Source organism: Strongylocentrotus purpuratus, unplaced genomic scaffold, assembly GCF_000002235.5.
Source record: "Strongylocentrotus purpuratus isolate Spur 01 unplaced genomic scaffold, Spur_5.0 spur5_scaffold_13, whole genome shotgun sequence".
Taxonomy (NCBI): Eukaryota; Metazoa; Echinodermata; class Echinoidea; order Camarodonta; family Strongylocentrotidae; genus Strongylocentrotus; species Strongylocentrotus purpuratus.
Window position 1 is genome coordinate 32,548,537 of NW_022145598.1, and position 16,810 is coordinate 32,565,346.

A 16,810-nucleotide genomic window follows, 5' to 3' on the forward strand; every position below is an offset into this window, starting at 1 on the left:
TAATAATGATAATTTATGCAAATTTGATGCGATTTTCAACTTTTTATTTTCTTATGTATTTCATTGTTTTTTATTTGTTATTATATCTATTGTTTTATTTCTAATGTATTCTTTTGTTCTGAAATACATCAAGTTACTTTGAGAAACATATAAAAGCAATTTGATATCAATTCATATCTTCACATTTCTGCTTGTACATGAATATATGCAATTATAGCACTTTTTTGATGACATGCGCATACTAATTGTTATGTAACACCTTACAGGTATATCCGATTTCGACGAAAATGGTATCAAAATGTGCGTAAGACTTGAAGGAAAAAAGTCATGAAACGACAATTCAAAATTCCGAGCGGTTGCGGCGCGATCTCCAAAAATGTCGAGGGGGGGGCCTCCCAGGCCCCCCCCCAGTACAGTAAGGGTTAAGGATATGACTGAGAAAACAACAAATTGATGAGTAAAAAAATGTTAATTGGTGGAAAAGCACTAAGAAAGATAAATTGTACTGGACAAGTGATCAACAGTGCGTTAAATCTTGATTTCACTTGAAATCACTGAGGAGTGCCACATTGTGTGGAGTATCAGGTTTCATACATGTGTGTGCCAAAAGTAGAGTATGGCACTCCACTTGTTGTTCATTTGTTTACAAAAGAGGGCAAAAGGTTGAGCAAGAAAAGGAAGGAGAATGTGGAAATGATGTTGATCAAATGGCAGTTAATAAAGGAAGATGATAGAAACACAATAACCAAAGAGGTAGGGAAAATAAAAAGTATGAACATATATTTCAGTGTGTGCAATCTTTGTTGCAGGGATCAGTGAGAAGCATAAACTGGAATTTAAAAAAAAGTTGTTTAAGTATTTAATTTTTATAAAGTTATTTTACTTTTTCAAAGCTTCCGCATCTTCATTTTGTATGTATTGTACACAGCTTTTTTGTTAACCTTTATCTCATGCAATTTCATTTCTTTAAATCAAATAAATGTTTTTAAAAGAAAAATAATAACATATGTTCATGGGCACAGTATCACTTGGTGCTTCAACACTTTTTGAGGGCTCCATATTTGTGCTCACAGAACAGTCCTTTTGAGCTTCTAATAATCAGAGATATAAAATATTCTATTTGTTCCAAAGATTGAAATTAGTGGAGTATGTACATTGTATCTGTCACTTAAAGGATATTAGAGGGTCAAGTAAAGTTCCAAATTGTTGGAAACCCAATTCAAAGAGGAAAAATATAGTTAGTATCGCTTGAGTGCAGTACATTTCTTGCCATGGATTTTGGATATATACTGTGTATTGTAGGAAACGGATTATATATTTTTTAATTGTTTTATTTCATATCTAACACATTTTGAGTTGTATTTTTATGTCACGGGTATGTTCTTTTCATCTTGAAGCTGTAAAAGCTGAGAGGGTATGGCACGCTCAAGGCTCATTCAGATATGACACGGTAAACCAACACGATAACAAAACTCTCACTTCAAAGGGGGTGTAGCATGACAAGACTACATCTGTTTCCTGGGGCCAATTGGGTATAACACAACTATGAACGACGCGACCGCAGTATTCATGTGCGTGCAACATACGCAAAACTGAAGCGTGAGCAGAACTTCGGTCTGTTTCGCGAATGCTAGCGCTCTCTGACCATTAATCAAGTCCATTCGTTTACGTACAGTTGTCCAAAATAAGTTGTAGATGGTGTTAACCAGTATTTGCCATGCTACACCCCCTTTAAAAAATTGTACAATGAATGACATCTGAATGCAACAAATGACCTACGTGTATTCACTTAGCCCCGTATTATGATATACAGAAATTGGAAGCATATTACGCTTTCCTACTGTTTACTGCGACTCATCTGAACAAGACTTTATCGCTGGTGAAGACTTTATTTCACACAACTGCTAATAAAGAAGGTATATGTACTGGGGTATTGTAAAATGATGTTTATCCAATGCACCTATGGCAATTCCTGTCCGAGGGACTTCATGATCGAGGAAGAATGACTATGTCATGACCAATCGGGTTTGTGAGTAAATGTTTTAGTTGGATGAAACAACGTACCTATGACTCTTTCTTTATGGGTTGTATTGTCAATTTGAAATTTAGCAGAGAAAAAAAGGGGGAGAAAAATGCATTTACATGTTTTACAAGACTTGTATCTAAAGCACCATAATAAATAATGTGTGCTGCAATCATACAGTACCACTGGCCAAATAGTATGTCATCGTAATGCTAAGAAGCTCTGCCTGACCTTGCGTTGATCAGAAATATCATTACACAAAACGCTGAAGTATATTGTACATGTGTATGTGCCTAGAATGAGCAGATCAGTGTGGAGGTGTTGTGGTCTAGTGGATGAGTCTCCGGACGATGAGCCACAAGATACAGGATTCAAATCCAGCCGCGGCAATATTGTCCTTTGGGAAGACTTTAATGTGCATTTGCCACACTCGACCCAGGTGTAGTAAGTGGATACCTGGTAGGATATATATATATTCCTTGAATACACTGAGCGCTACAGTTGCCAGAGATGAAGCCGGCGTAATAAATAATATTCAAAGCTCTGTGGAAGCCTGTGGAGACGTTATATCATAATGTGAAATGCGCTACACAAGAACGGCATATTATAATTATGATTATTAGTAACTATAACTTAAAATTGGTACATTCTATTTGAAAGTACAGATACGTGGCCTTCACTTATTATCTCCATCCATTATTTGATATGTTTTAAAACTGAATGTGTGTTGAACTGTATTTACCTGTCACATTGAGTAGATGAGGTGTACTATATGGAATAATATCTGTTGATATTTGCTAATTTCATTACCGGCTATTGTTCATAACTCTCTATGTGCCAAAGATTAAATGTTAAGGACCAAGTAGTAGCATTTATGCATGGTATTTAGGTAACAGTTATATCATAAGAAGTTATTATTGGTATACATGACACATATTGAGTAGATGAGGTGTACTAAATGGAATAATATCTGTTGATATTTGTTTATTTCATTACCAGTAATTGTTTCATAACTCTCTATATGCCAAAGATGAAATGTTAAGGACCAAGTAGTAGCATTTATGCATGGTTTTTTAGGTAACAGTTATATTATAAGAAGTTATTATTGGTATACATGACACATATTGAGTAGATGAGGTGTACTAAATGGAATAATATCTGTTGATATTTGTTTATTTCATTACCGGTAATCGATTCATAAATCTCTTTGTGCCAAAGATGGAATGTTAAGGACCAAGTAGTAGCACTTGTGCATGGTATTTAGGTAACAGTTATATTATAGGAAGTTATTATTGGTGTACATGACACAAAACTTCCTTGCAGAGAATGTTCAACAGGAACATCAAATCTAGTTTGTTGTATGTAAAACCATTTCTGTGCCTTTGATTGTTTAACATTTAGGTGATAAAACCATTACGAATGCATTCCATTAGTACATACTGTGTGCTCTTTAGCAAAATGTTGATTGACAAGTGCAAACGTCCGTTCAAGTAATATTGTTCTTGCTAACAATTTTGAAAAATGAAACTCGTTGGGAAGTTTCAGTACCCTAGCTAGCGTATATTCCATTGAAATCATGTTCAGATTACTTGATGCATCATTGTAATGTATGTACGTTTCAACAGGTAATGGCCGGGCTACTGATATAACCATAGGTTGACTTTTTGAAATCTTTGAGATCTTGTGTAATGTAGTTACCTGAATCTCTTTTGGCTAAAAGGGAGATATACTTGGGTTAATGGAGAAAAGAAAAGAATTTATAACATTACTTTCACGTTTTAGAGAATTTTAAAAAGTTTTTTCTACATTGCTAAGCGTTGTATTGATTTCTATTTACCCCCCCCCCCCCTCCCCTCTTTTGTTACAATGCCGGATCTGCATTTGATTGAGGTTATTTGTAAAACTTAAAGTTGTAAATGAGAATAGAAATCGTAAAAAACATTGTAAATGCTGTGTTCTTGTGGAAAATTTGGGCCATCTCTAGAGACCTTTCTTTGAAATACATTAGTCCAACTTAACGGGTATAGATTTTAGAAGGTCATATGAGTGGAATGTGTGTTTTTGCCAAGTATACTTTTGTTAAAAATTATAGAAATACCTGAATAAGGATTTACAAGTGTATTTTCAGCTCAAGCATATTTGATAAGGCTGTTATATTTAGAGGCTGAAGCTGATATTGAGTTCAAAATGTGATATAATGTAATCTTGGGACCTTTTCCTTACAACTCTATTGAATTTTTCACAGTCATACGTTGGGATGGATAGATTTAAACAAGTAGTTGGTAACAGGTAGCTATATTGTTATGCAAGTATTTTGTAAGATCCATGTAAAGCACATTTTATTTGTTTATGAATAGCATAATTTTGCAGAAATAAATTTATTATAAAGAATGTTCATACAAATTTTCTTTATATTAAATATGACAAATATAATTTTTGCATTATCCAGTTGAGAAAGAAGAAATGCCTTGTGGTATTTGATTGTTACAATGGAGCTTCCAAGCAGAATGATGCTGCATTAAAAAAAAAAGATGATTTTCGTTTTGTGAGAGTCTTCTTTTGGATTTTGATACAAATAATGCATAGCTGTCTCAACATCCGTCCATGCTATGGCCTAGTACATGTTTATGTATTTTTTTAAATGTCAATTGACAGTATTCAAATGTTAGTTTGTTATTTTTTTAAAGTTAGAATTTGTAATAAAATATTATATTGCAGATCAGAAAACCTTTCTTGTCATGAATTATTAGTGGTATGTTTGAAATCACATATGTATTTGTATTTTTACTGGAACTGTTCGGTTTTTGATGAATAGTGGCAAAGAAGTGAGAGAGAAAGAAAGAGCCTGAAAGAGCAGGAAGCTTATACCAGTGAGCAAAGAGAGAATTTAAAAATTTGCACCCCCCCCCCCCTTGAGCGCCAGGGGTAAAAATCACGTGTTTTTGCATGATTTTTTTTCTCAAGGGGGGGGGGGTGGGGGCCCCCCGCCCCCCCCCCCCCCCTGGATCCGCCACTGGGGTGAGCAAAGAGAGAGAGAGAGAGAGAGAAAGAAAGAGAGAGCAGCTAGGAAGACTATATGGGTGAGCAGAGAGAGAGAGAGAGAGAGAGAGAAAAAAAAGGGGGGGGGGGGGTATATACTCGTAAATAGTTTGACTCTCAAGGGAGATAAAGAAAGAAAGATGAAGACTCCTATAATGCCCATAAATGAATCACCCAGAATATTTGTGTAATTAATCATTTTGGATGGAAAAATACAAAAATCTCTTGATCCTTTCAAATGTTCCATTTCATTTTCAGACAAAATCCTTTTTTTTTCTGCTGACGTTGCCACTATATTATCGTTCATCATCATTCATTGTTTTGAGTACAAATCTACTCAATTTGGAAGAAAGGAAACTGAATTGTGCATAATGATATCCTTCATGTAAAAACAAAATTACCTTTGCAATTAAGGAGTATTATGTAAGCTTATTTTTTGCTCTTACATTTTGGGTACATATAGCGGCACCCCTTGTGAAAATAGTTTAGATATTACATGTAGGCCTACTATCTGGGGTCATGAATGTGCCTGGAATGAATTAAGATTGAGGGATATCTAGGCCTAATTCGCATTTTTATCTTTGATATATGTATATGTTTAGACAAACATGGGAGGAGGATAGCTTTCTATGTTTATTATAATTATAAAAGTAATAACAATGATAGGAATTATTATTAATACTAGACCCTATTATCATTAGGCCCTATTATATTATCGTTATCATATAGTTATCATTGTTATTATATTATTATTATTATTATTAGACTATTAGTGTTATAATTATTATCATTATTATTATTATTATCATAATTACAATTTTTTTTTAAAATTATTATACTTTTATTATTATCGCATTAGGCTAGGCTGGAAAATGTTGTGTATACGATTTTCCTCAGATCAAATTGAACGAAAAAACTTTGTTTTGAATGGCCGACAGAGTATTGACCAATAGGAAGAGAGCATTCAGGAAGCTGTGACCAATCAGAGACAACAATTTGATACACACCGCCATTTTTAAATACCCTGTGTGAATTGTATTTTGTGTCGTGCAGCTGAAAAATAAACGTGTTTTGATCTAAACCAGAAGAAATATCATCATTTCCAGTAAAAAGTTGAAGTCTCTGAGCCACAAGTGACCATTGCAGATGTATATCACCATTACGCCATTGATTAGGTAACTAAAACCCCTCTTTTTACCGTAAAATATAGAATCTACATGCAAGGTCGTGCCGCACCGTGAGGTACCGACGCACGCAGGTCGCAGCCCGACGGGCCGGCCGCGACCGAGGGAGTCAGACCCGCCGTATAGCCTCACGCCCGTGAAGTGACTTTACAGACAGTTTTTCTTATGTAGGCCCTAGTTAGGCTACACCATTCCAATGTGAATATGTTATTGTGTGAAATACAGGAAGAAAAAGATATCTGCATGATGATCTAGTGCGGCATTACATTTTAATGTTGTTTCATGTAAAAACCCAGGGCCAGGCCAGCGCAGAGGCGCAGAATTTAATCTTTACACTAGGGCCTACAGCCTGTGATTTTTTTTATGGCTTTAAATAATGTCAATAAATGCGCTCGTGAAGTGTCTAGCTAGCTCAGCTAAAATAGTACTGGGTTATAGACTTGTCTAGTCCGCAAAAATGCAGACCATCCTCATTTTTGAGGACGCATTTTGTCAGCGTTTATAACTTAAGGAAGATCCTCATTCTCGGACCAGTGCAGTGCAGTGCCCCTACTGATAGTAGACCTAGTACTACTACTAGTACTAGTATACTAGTAGGGTGTCTGAGAGACTCAGACGATGGACCACATCTTACAGTGCGGTGGAACGGGTTGCACAGACGAAGACCTGGCCCTTGTTAATTAATGAAACGGCCATTGCAACAATCGGGCGATTGAAGAACTTAATTAATTTAATTTGATTTTAATTAAGGAACTTTACATAACTATCTTGATCTCAGCAGACACGAACGAACGAGCGACTCGGTGTTAGCTCAATTGGTAAGGACAGTTTACATTTTGTAGTCTAGTTAATAAAACGTTGGGTTTGTTGCTGTTGTCATGCAATGGTAACTTGCGGGTTCGAATCTCAGTATTTATTCAGTTCTATTTTTTGCCTTTATAAATAGTGAGGCAAAGCAATTAATTTAAAATGAACAAAGTCTACTTGTTTGTGTTGTTACCTCTTTCCAAGCTGCTAATGGTGTAAAACTTATCAGCCAATCAGTTTGTAGAATCTAGACACTTTGCGAGCACGCTTATTGAAATTTAAGCCGTAAAATTATTCTGCTTTGAAGTTTGAAGTAAGTAAATTCTTTTAGTGGAGCTTTAGATTAAATTGTTTCATCTTTCTGATTTTCAAATACAGTGAATGCTGAATTCACAGAAAGAGCTTGGCGGATCCAAGGAGATTTGTTCTGAATTCTTCAAATTGGGTCCAAGGAATATAAACTGATTGAATCCGCTCTATGCTACGCCGCTTCTAAGGATTGACCAGACTTCACACTTTCAAAGATAATCACTTTTCTCCAGAGACTGAAACAGTATACCTCAAGGATTGAAGAGACATGGCTGTTCAGGGAGTTGTCAGACAACTGAGAGATTTGGCCAAAGATCCACAGAACAGGGAAAAGATTGTCAAGGTAATTACATGTTTATGTCTTGTTTGCTTTATTTATGTTTTCTAATGCTGTTTCAAATCAATCTAAAATGTGAATTATACAGTGTACATAGTGCAAAGTTATTTTACTGGGATTTTAAATGTTTGTTGTTTGTTACTTTCATCCATCCAAAAGATATTTGATAAAGCGCCTTTTCCTTGCAGTTACTTTGTCTACTTAATTTGTACCATATTGTTTCCCCCTCTCAATAATTGTATTTCTCTCTCCCTCTCTGTCTCTCTCTCTTTCTCTCTCTCTTTCTCCCCTTCTCTATTATTTGAAGGATATTACTGTAGATCAAAAAAAGATTATAAATTATTCTCTTCCCTATTATTTCCAACAGGATCAAGGTTGTTTACCTGGCTTAGTTTTATTCCTGGACAACGATGACCCTATTGTTGTGTCAACTGCACTGGAGGTTTGTACATTTCATTTCGAAATCTGGCTCAACTTGTATAGGGGAGAAGATGGTTGGCAAGTTTGTATAGAAATTATTCTTGCCTTGTTTCACAAACAAATTAATTTACATGTACTTACAATTGTTATGTTGTAAATGATAACAAAATTACAAACTTGGAACAAATATTTAAGAAGCATGTTGGGGCAAAACATTCCAATACCAATGCAGAGTCTGCTGCCGATGCAAGTAAATACATCTAATTCTATAAAAAAAAAAAAAGAAAAAAAAAAAAAGAAGAAGAACAATTATTGTGCTTTTGCATGTATTTCATCATTGACTGGGTACACATCTCTTTTGGGGGAAAATTTAAACTTATTTCACTGCACAGAGTTTTAATACACATGTACAATGTATTCAATCCAACAGGCTATACAGTACCTATCAGAGAGCGCAGTCAATCGTCCACTCATGAAGAAAGAACTTGGAATGCTGGTTAGCCTAGAAGCTATCACAAACAAGTAAGAAATCAGTAGATATTGTAGTTTCTACTTTCTACACATGTAGGGGGGGGGGGGGGAGGGGGTAGGATTTTTACGCCACGTGTTCGTGTAGTCCCATATACATCTTTCTGTGTACAGTGTTTGTAACTTTACCAAGACTTGGCCAAATTTCTTATAATTTTGCTGATTCCAGAACCTTGCAATACACACAAATTTTTATATGCTAGATGATCAACCTTTTCTGGTCGATTCCACACCGTTTCTTTCACAATGCAATCGCATGACCAGAACTCAACTTCATCTTTAACCCTTACTGTACTGGGCTATTTTGAGCACCTCCTGACTGGGGGGGGGGGGGGGGGGGGGGCCTGGGAGGCCCCCCCCCCCCCCTATGATCTCGGCCGTCAGATGTCCGATGAACACAAAAATTTGCATGTTTGTAGATATTTACGTAACGAACAAGATGGTGTAATTAGTTTTTTGCGAATATGCAAATTTTTGTCGTTATAGCCTAATTAATTATGCAAAATGCTAATTTTATGCATTTTACAGAAAACGTGCCAAACTCCACTTTTTGAATGTTGAAACTCATTATTCATATGAAACTTCTTTTCTAACACAAAATATTTATTTTGATGTAATTAATAATGATAATTTATGCAAATTTGATGCGATTTTCAAATATTTATTTTCTTATGTATTTTATTGTTTTTTTATTTCTTATTATATCTATTGTTTTTATTTCTTATGTATTCTTTTGTTCTGGAATACATCAAGTTACTTTGAGAAACATATAAAAGCAATTCGATATCAATTCATATCACCCACTTAGGAAGGAATACATCTAAACCTGTATTCACATTTCTGCTTGTACATGAATATAAGCAATTATAGCATATTTTTGATGACATGCGCATACTAATTGTTATGTAACACCTCACAGGTATATCCGATTGCGACGAAAATGGTATCAAAACATGCGTAAGACTTGAGGGAAAAAAGTCATGAAACGACAATTCAAAATTTCAAGCGGAAAATGTCGAGGAAGGGGGGCCTCCCAGGCCCCCCCCCCCCCCAGTACAGTAAGGGTTAAAAACCCTGCCATGTTTAAAATCTATACATTACAAAAAACAAAAACAAACAAATATTTTACATCTTTAAAACTAACACCCTTTTTTTAGTTCATGTTTGCTTTCATCAGTATGATACTAGAGGGTATAGAGGTGTTATTTGATTCTAACTACAGTTACAAATTTCCATTGCTCCTATCTCTTTTTGCAGTGCTGAGAGTGACACAAGGAGCAAGAACCTCGCCCGTAGCATCCACAATCGACTGACTGCCCCACCCACCCCCGGCCCCTTGAAGGAGAGTAGTAACCCCAACATACCCAAGGGGAGCAGGGGCGGTGGAATGCACCCTGGTAGCAAGTTCTTTGTCGGTACTAGCAAGAAAAAGAAATCGAAAATCCTCACACTACAGATTAATGGCCTTATGAACATTGTGAGTATATTGTTGAGTCATGGTGATATATTTAAGATTTTATTAATTCAGGATTCCCAGCTGAACCCTGGAAATAAGGAAAAAGCTGGAAAATTGAGTTCCCTTTTTTCCATCGAGTTGAAAGTCAAAGAAAATGAGGATGAAAAAGATCTCTCAAGTCAGGAATTTCCTTGGCCCATAAAGAAACTAATTGGTCTCTTATATTTTGTGTCGTGCCAACAAGGAGAAGACAAGGATAATGATAATATGTTGACATAAAACCCCACCAGGGAAAACTCAAAGACTTTGATAATAATCTCTATTGAACCTTGGGTCATGCATGGTAATGTGAATCTGTTCAGACAGTTCAAGCCTAAGATGAAAAAGGGCATTAGCTCTTGTTCAAACAACCTTCTAGCACTATGAACATGACAGACAAAGAAAGCGGACAAAATATACAGTTCCTCAGGTAGACACAGGAACATCCCTTCACTGCCATTATGTAAAAAAGGTGAATATGCATGTGACACCTGTTATACACATTTTTACATAATAGCAGTGAAGGGATGTTCCTTTGTCTAACTGAGGAACTGTATATTTTGTCTGCTTGCTTTGTCAGTCATGTTCATAGTGTAGCTTTTTAGCAGATGGTAGGCCTACATTGTTACCATATATGAAAGAATCATGCCATTGATACATGTGTCTCCTTTCTAGGCAAAGATGGTATATTGCAGACTGCCCTCTATTGACAGAAATATTACCTTGGACCCTCTGCAAGACTGCAACATATTTAGCCTTAATTATTCTCTCTGCCTCTCTTTGTCTCTGTCTCTCTCCATCATAGCTTTGTGAAGTTAGTAATTTTAGTTCCATACCTGGAATAAATCAGTTAATTTTGTTTTCTTGTCTTTGTTGTCAAGGTTGCTTGTACAATATTTGAGTCATGCAGAGCCATAATGAACTACATCTACTTGTAAAGCCATGCCCTTCATTTACAAATGTGACGTCTTTATTAATAATTCTAAAAATCTCTTTATTCACCAGGAGTGCCGTAGATCTTGCGAAGAAGAGCTGTTGAAAGTCAAAGGGGTTGTTAGTTTCACCTTTGACCTTTTGAAGAAACGTTGTGAGCTGAGGACCAGAATAGACATGAAACCAGAGGTGGGTATACATACACATGTACATGTACATGTGCACCCTGTAATCAATCTATTTTTCAATTACATGATAAATTGATTTTAATTAAAATGAGATCAAGTCCAATAATTTTTTTTTTTTTTTTTGTGTGTGTAGAAAAACGATTTGCAGAAAGTAAAATCTGATCCCCCACCCCCAAATTTAGATGTAGCTTGCTTAAAGGCATCGTTTAACAATGTTAAATCTGAGATGCATGGCCCTACGTGTTATCAGTGTCTGTGCGGTCTAATATTGAAGCCATGAAGTGCCTCAAATTCAAAAGGGTAAAAATCTTTAAGGTTTTACCATACTCTTTTTCCCCATTAGACTGTAGTGTAATGAAATCTATAAGGAAAACAAAAAATGAAATTTCGATTTCCAATCATAAATATCTTGAAAATCAGACAGGCGATCGGTTTAAAACAATGAAAGTCATGGGGTTCCTGACTGACCTAAAGACTTATAACTATCATTGCAGCATGAGCTAAATCCAGGATTTTGTTTCAGAATCTAATACAAAGTTACCCAATCCCTTTAAAGAATCTTGAAAGCCATCTGCACATGTTTCTTTTATCACTTTCAAATACCTTGCAGGCCTGCCCCAAAATAAACTGTTTTTTGAAAGACCTTGATCTGTGTATGATAATCCAGATTTTCTTCTTCATGAAATCAATATTTAAAATCCCACTTCCTGCTGCGAAGAATGCAACGAGAATAATAATAATATAATATTCCGCTTTGATGTAGCACCCAATACAGTACATCAATGCAATGATGTGTCTAAGCACTTTACATATACATTATTACCCCGGTCATCAAATTCAGGCTTACCCAAAATGAATGCTTGCTTTCGTATTAACTTCTGAAGTTCATATTTGATGACCTAGAAAACTGATGTATGCAGTGCACTTTCCTGTTATGATGTAGTGAAACAGGAATTTACACAGGTATTGCATCAAACGGCTATGTTTGTGAATGTTCCACGTACATGTGCATCTGTGCCAAGGTTGAAAATTGGTCTTTTAAAGGGCACTTTGTCCTGTATGTGTACAGGCATTGTTTCTTATCTCCACTTATATTCTACCGATAGATGGATGATGATTGATAGAATAGCACAGAAAGCTAAAAATTGATTCTATCTTTGAAAGAAAAATTGAAATCCCAAAGAAAACTGAAATTAATGTCATCATTTGGAAAGCGAGTACATGAACATGGAGTATCTTTTGATACCAAATTTGTTAGGGACTATATTTTCGATCAAAAGAAGGAATAGCCTTCAATTACATTTTAATAACAAAAATAACCAGAAAAATTCCTGTGACAAGATCAGAAAATTACTGATCACTACTGAAGAAACAACCTTGCAACAGAAATTCCTTTCCTCCATGTATTATTTCTCCCTATTATGTTGATGCTATGTACTTGGATAAAGCACAAATCTTCCCACATCTCCTTTATTCCTTCTTTTGATTGAAAAATGTAGCCCCTATGCTAAAAAGTTAGTATGGAAAGATGCTACTTGGGATAAAGCACCACCCCCTCCTCCCCTAGCGGCCCCGCCTCCCCCATTCATTAACCCTATCTTAATGAGGTAGTTTTTACGGAGTCAAATTGACCCCCCCCCCCCAGTGGATAAAGACTAGAGTACACCCCAGCAACCCTGCAGCTCATGGTTATAGGAACAGCTGAAACATGTCAATATCAATTATAAGCTCCATTAGGTTTTCCCAGGCTGCTCAAGATTTGTGTTTAAGAGGGACGTAATTTGATCTTTATTGGCAGGCTTATCACGCAGGAAAGTGCAGTTCAGGCAGAGAATTTCATTCATTAAAGGAACAAATGATAGGATCCTAGTATAAACCATTTTCTTTACTTTGATGAATAGATCATTTCGAAATGACTAGATTTGAGTTATTTGTATCCGAAAGATATTGAATAATCTTATACAACCAGCCATCCATTTTTGTCCATTATTGTTTTAAATATATACTATGATTTAATTCAGATATTTATATCACCCACATCTTTATGAACTTGAATGAAATTGACAGATTTATCTAATTGAACTGGACTCCCCACTAACTTCTGGGGTCCAAAACATTTTCGGGCATTTTCGGCCTCTCCGTGAGGTTAACAGAAAAACAAAGGTAGAGAGATAAACCCTACTGTTCCTAGAAGTCGCCCCAGTATTTCTTCCATGCATGATTCCGGTCTCATGTTGAGGTTTCGGAATAAATATTAAATACTTCATCCCGGCTAAGTCCAACAGTAATTCCAGCCAAATCCCAGTTACACACCAGAAATCTCAGCATAAAACAATACAATTTTGACCTGTTACACATGTATCAAATATACAGTTGTTATAAGCTATTACTTTCATGTATTATATTGACGAGGTTATAAGTATAGGCTAATTGTATTAAGGTTTATGTAATATAATGTTGCACTATCTTGTATCTTAATTATGCAATTAATGTTTTCGATTTTGTTTGTTGAGGGAAAAAGTATTTCAAAACAAAATCACCCCCCCCCCCCCAATAAAAGAAAACACACAGCCACTGTGGAATGGGCAACTCTCTTTGCAAGCACAGCGTGTGTTTGTGTGGGGGGGGGGGGGAATTGTGTGTATTTTGGACAAAGGTGTGAATTGATAATTGATTTTTGATTTATTTCTTTATAGTTTACATTCTTAGTTTTTCATTTCTTGATGAAGGATATAAATCAAATGTACCATGCACTCATAGTGTTCGAGGCACCTGTAAGTTATGGATATAATATAGATTTCCTTGTACCAATATACAATATTTGAGGCCCAATGTTTATGAGTTGCCTATTGGTGTTGAATACTGAATTGATGAGGGTTTTATTTCTTTCTATTTTCTCTCATTTTCTTTCAGGTGCTTATTGCTGCCATTTCAAGGACGGAGACAATGTCAGCCGAGCAAGTCGTTAAGAATGAACATGGTGAAGAGGTAAGAACAGTAAACCTAGTCATTATTTGTTAAATAAGGTACATGTATCTTGTAATAGGGACATTAACTAGTCAGAGGGGAGAGGAGGGGAGGGGGGGGGGGGGTTATGTTCAATTGGGCCAAAGTAATTTGTTTTTAAATCTTGGTTCGTTATCTAGAAGAACCATTCAGGGCATGAAGTTTATATTATGCATGCTTCGTTATAGGTGATTTTATTTGGAGGCCAGACAAGTATATGTAGGTTATTCAATGAGGTCAATTTCTGTCTGTACATGTTAATTTCCTGATACTTTATTTTTGTCTTTAGAAGAAAAGAAATTTAATTATGAATCAGTAATTTATTTAAAACTAAGTTTTGTATCTGTGGACCAAGAATAGCATTTGTTTGGTTTAAAATCATATATCAAAAAAGTTAAAGACTAAACTTTTAGACACATATAGATGTACATGATAGAATCTCGGTTTGTTTGACTCTCGACTCAATCTCTTTCTCAATCTCCCTTTTCTAGAGCTTTTGTTTTTGTCTTCTACTATTTTCCTCCATTCATTTTTTTTTTCTTTTCTTTCTTTTTCTTCCTCATTTTTTCTTCTTTTTTTTCTCCTTCTTCCTAGCTACATATTGTCTATTTATTGATCTATAAGCATACTTTGTTCATGTTTTATTGTAAAATTTGCATCTGAGGAACTAACACTTCAACAAGCTCTGCTTCAAGTTAGTTCCTCTTTTCTCGTGCTATTTCCACTATATTTATCGTTTCATTACATATTTGTTTGTTATGATATAATTATTTTTGTATTATGTTTTGCATGAGAAATAAAAATCAATCAATCATATCAGTGTATACCCTTCTGGCTCCAAACAGACAATTTGTTGTAAAATGCTGTGGGGGCAATAAGGTATATATTTAGGTATCAGTCACAGGGAGAGAGAGGCCTTCACTTTTTTGACCAACCGGCCTTACGTAAATCACTGCTCCATTTTTCCTTTCACTCTATAAGGAAAAGCATCATGGTACATTTCCTTCACCCAAAGGCTCTCTAAAAGGGTAGAGGGTGGGGGGGGGGGGGCATTTCTTGCTGGGACATCCAGTTTTCTCTGTGCGAGAAACTTGTACACCCATTGATGGTACATGTATTTCCACTAAGTCCAGTGTCAGCGAATAGATATGGAAACTTCCTACTACATTTAAATCTCTTTAAAGCCTATCAGTACTAGTTTGGCTAGGAGGGATTAGACCACCCTGCAAGGTTGCTGGACAGGTGGTTATCTCATCGAGCCAGCTCTCAACTAACATAAAAAAAGAGGACCATGGGGGACCAACAGGCACCGATTAGGCATTGTTTGCTATATAGAGGGCGCAAGTAGCTATAAGTAGTGCAGTGGGGCTTTAATCATTATAATTTATCATTAGTGAAGAAAAACAGTATAAATGAACGCTCTTGCTCTTTGGCTTGGTATCATCATCACACAGGTGATCCTATCCTTCGGTGCCAACCCAGCCATGGCCAACAAGGAGAACAGCCATCACAGTCTACCAGACTACCTCCCGGAGGACAACAGTCCTATCAGAGGGTGCCACAACAAGGCCATCAAGAACATCGACCAGGGTGACGAGGAGAGGCGAGGTAGTTGGATCGGTGCTGCTGCATCATTCATATCCACCAATTTCTACTGGTGATGGGTTAGAGAGTCAATGTCGTGAACTTTGTACTGTGTGACCGAAGGGTCGAAGGGTCTTTGTTTCACAAAGCCTTTTATTAATGCAAATAACAAAAATTAGTGACAAATCTGCTGATAACCAATCAGAAGTAAGGATTTCAGTAGCTTATAACAAAAACTGTCATTTGTCACTGATGACAAGTTTTGTGAAACACCCTTTAGGGCTTCTGCATTTCATATTCATCTGCTACAGGCTTGTCCACATGTATGCTTTGGTTTACTACAGAAAGTTATCTCGTGTACTAAATGAATACCAAGTAGGGTAGAACAAGTAGCTTAATGCAGAAAAGGGCATATACATTGTATGTGCACTGACTGCACTCACATATCTGTGTGAAAAAAAAATACAAAGTGTGAGTAGTCATGTGAAGAAACCTCATGAAACCACATGATGATATACAGGGAATAATTTTCCTGGTATCGCATCGCAATTTGCTATGCATTTTTGCATGACTGCTATACAAAATATCTTTTGTGTAGCAGTTTTCTTCCATAGAAATGTACAGAATTTCATTTGAAATATTCATCCATCGCCTGAAATTGCTAATCAAAAAATTTGAGGAAAATTATTCCCTGATATAGTTTAAAATGCAATCATGAGTACCGTATGTATTTGACAAAATAGCTGGTACCTTTGGGAACCACACTTTATAAGAATTATTTCAATTTCTCTTATTCTCAGAGCATTTCTTTTATGTTTGGTTTCATTCACAGCCCTAAATTTTCATACACACATTTAAACCCCATTTACCTGTAATGCTTTCATGCACAATCCAGTACTCTTTGAACTATATATACATGAGTGTAAAAGAATATACACATATGATGTGTCATATTTG

The 16,810-nt window shown here is 35.9% G+C and overlaps 1 protein-coding gene and 1 long non-coding RNA gene across 2 annotated transcripts; both read left to right on the plus strand.

Moving 5' to 3' along the window:
• Positions 1-427: 427 nt before the first annotated feature.
• LOC115923132 lies at positions 428-4,750 on the plus strand. Its single transcript, XR_004063806.1, has 2 exons — positions 428-2,786; positions 2,973-4,750. It is a non-coding gene; the product is annotated as an uncharacterized LOC115923132 (long non-coding RNA).
• Positions 4,751-6,059: 1,309 nt separating this feature from the next.
• LOC585265 (armadillo repeat-containing protein 1) lies at positions 6,060-15,979 on the plus strand. The gene is made up of 8 exons (XM_030983403.1): positions 6,060-6,237; positions 7,432-7,705; positions 8,067-8,141; positions 8,550-8,641; positions 9,905-10,124; positions 11,148-11,264; positions 14,177-14,251; positions 15,724-15,979. Exons 2-8 carry the CDS (start codon positions 7,631-7,633, stop codon positions 15,928-15,930), a joined length of 861 nt encoding a protein of 286 aa, XP_030839263.1. The 5' UTR covers positions 6,060-6,237; positions 7,432-7,630; the 3' UTR covers positions 15,931-15,979.
• Positions 15,980-16,810: the final 831 nt, after the last annotated feature.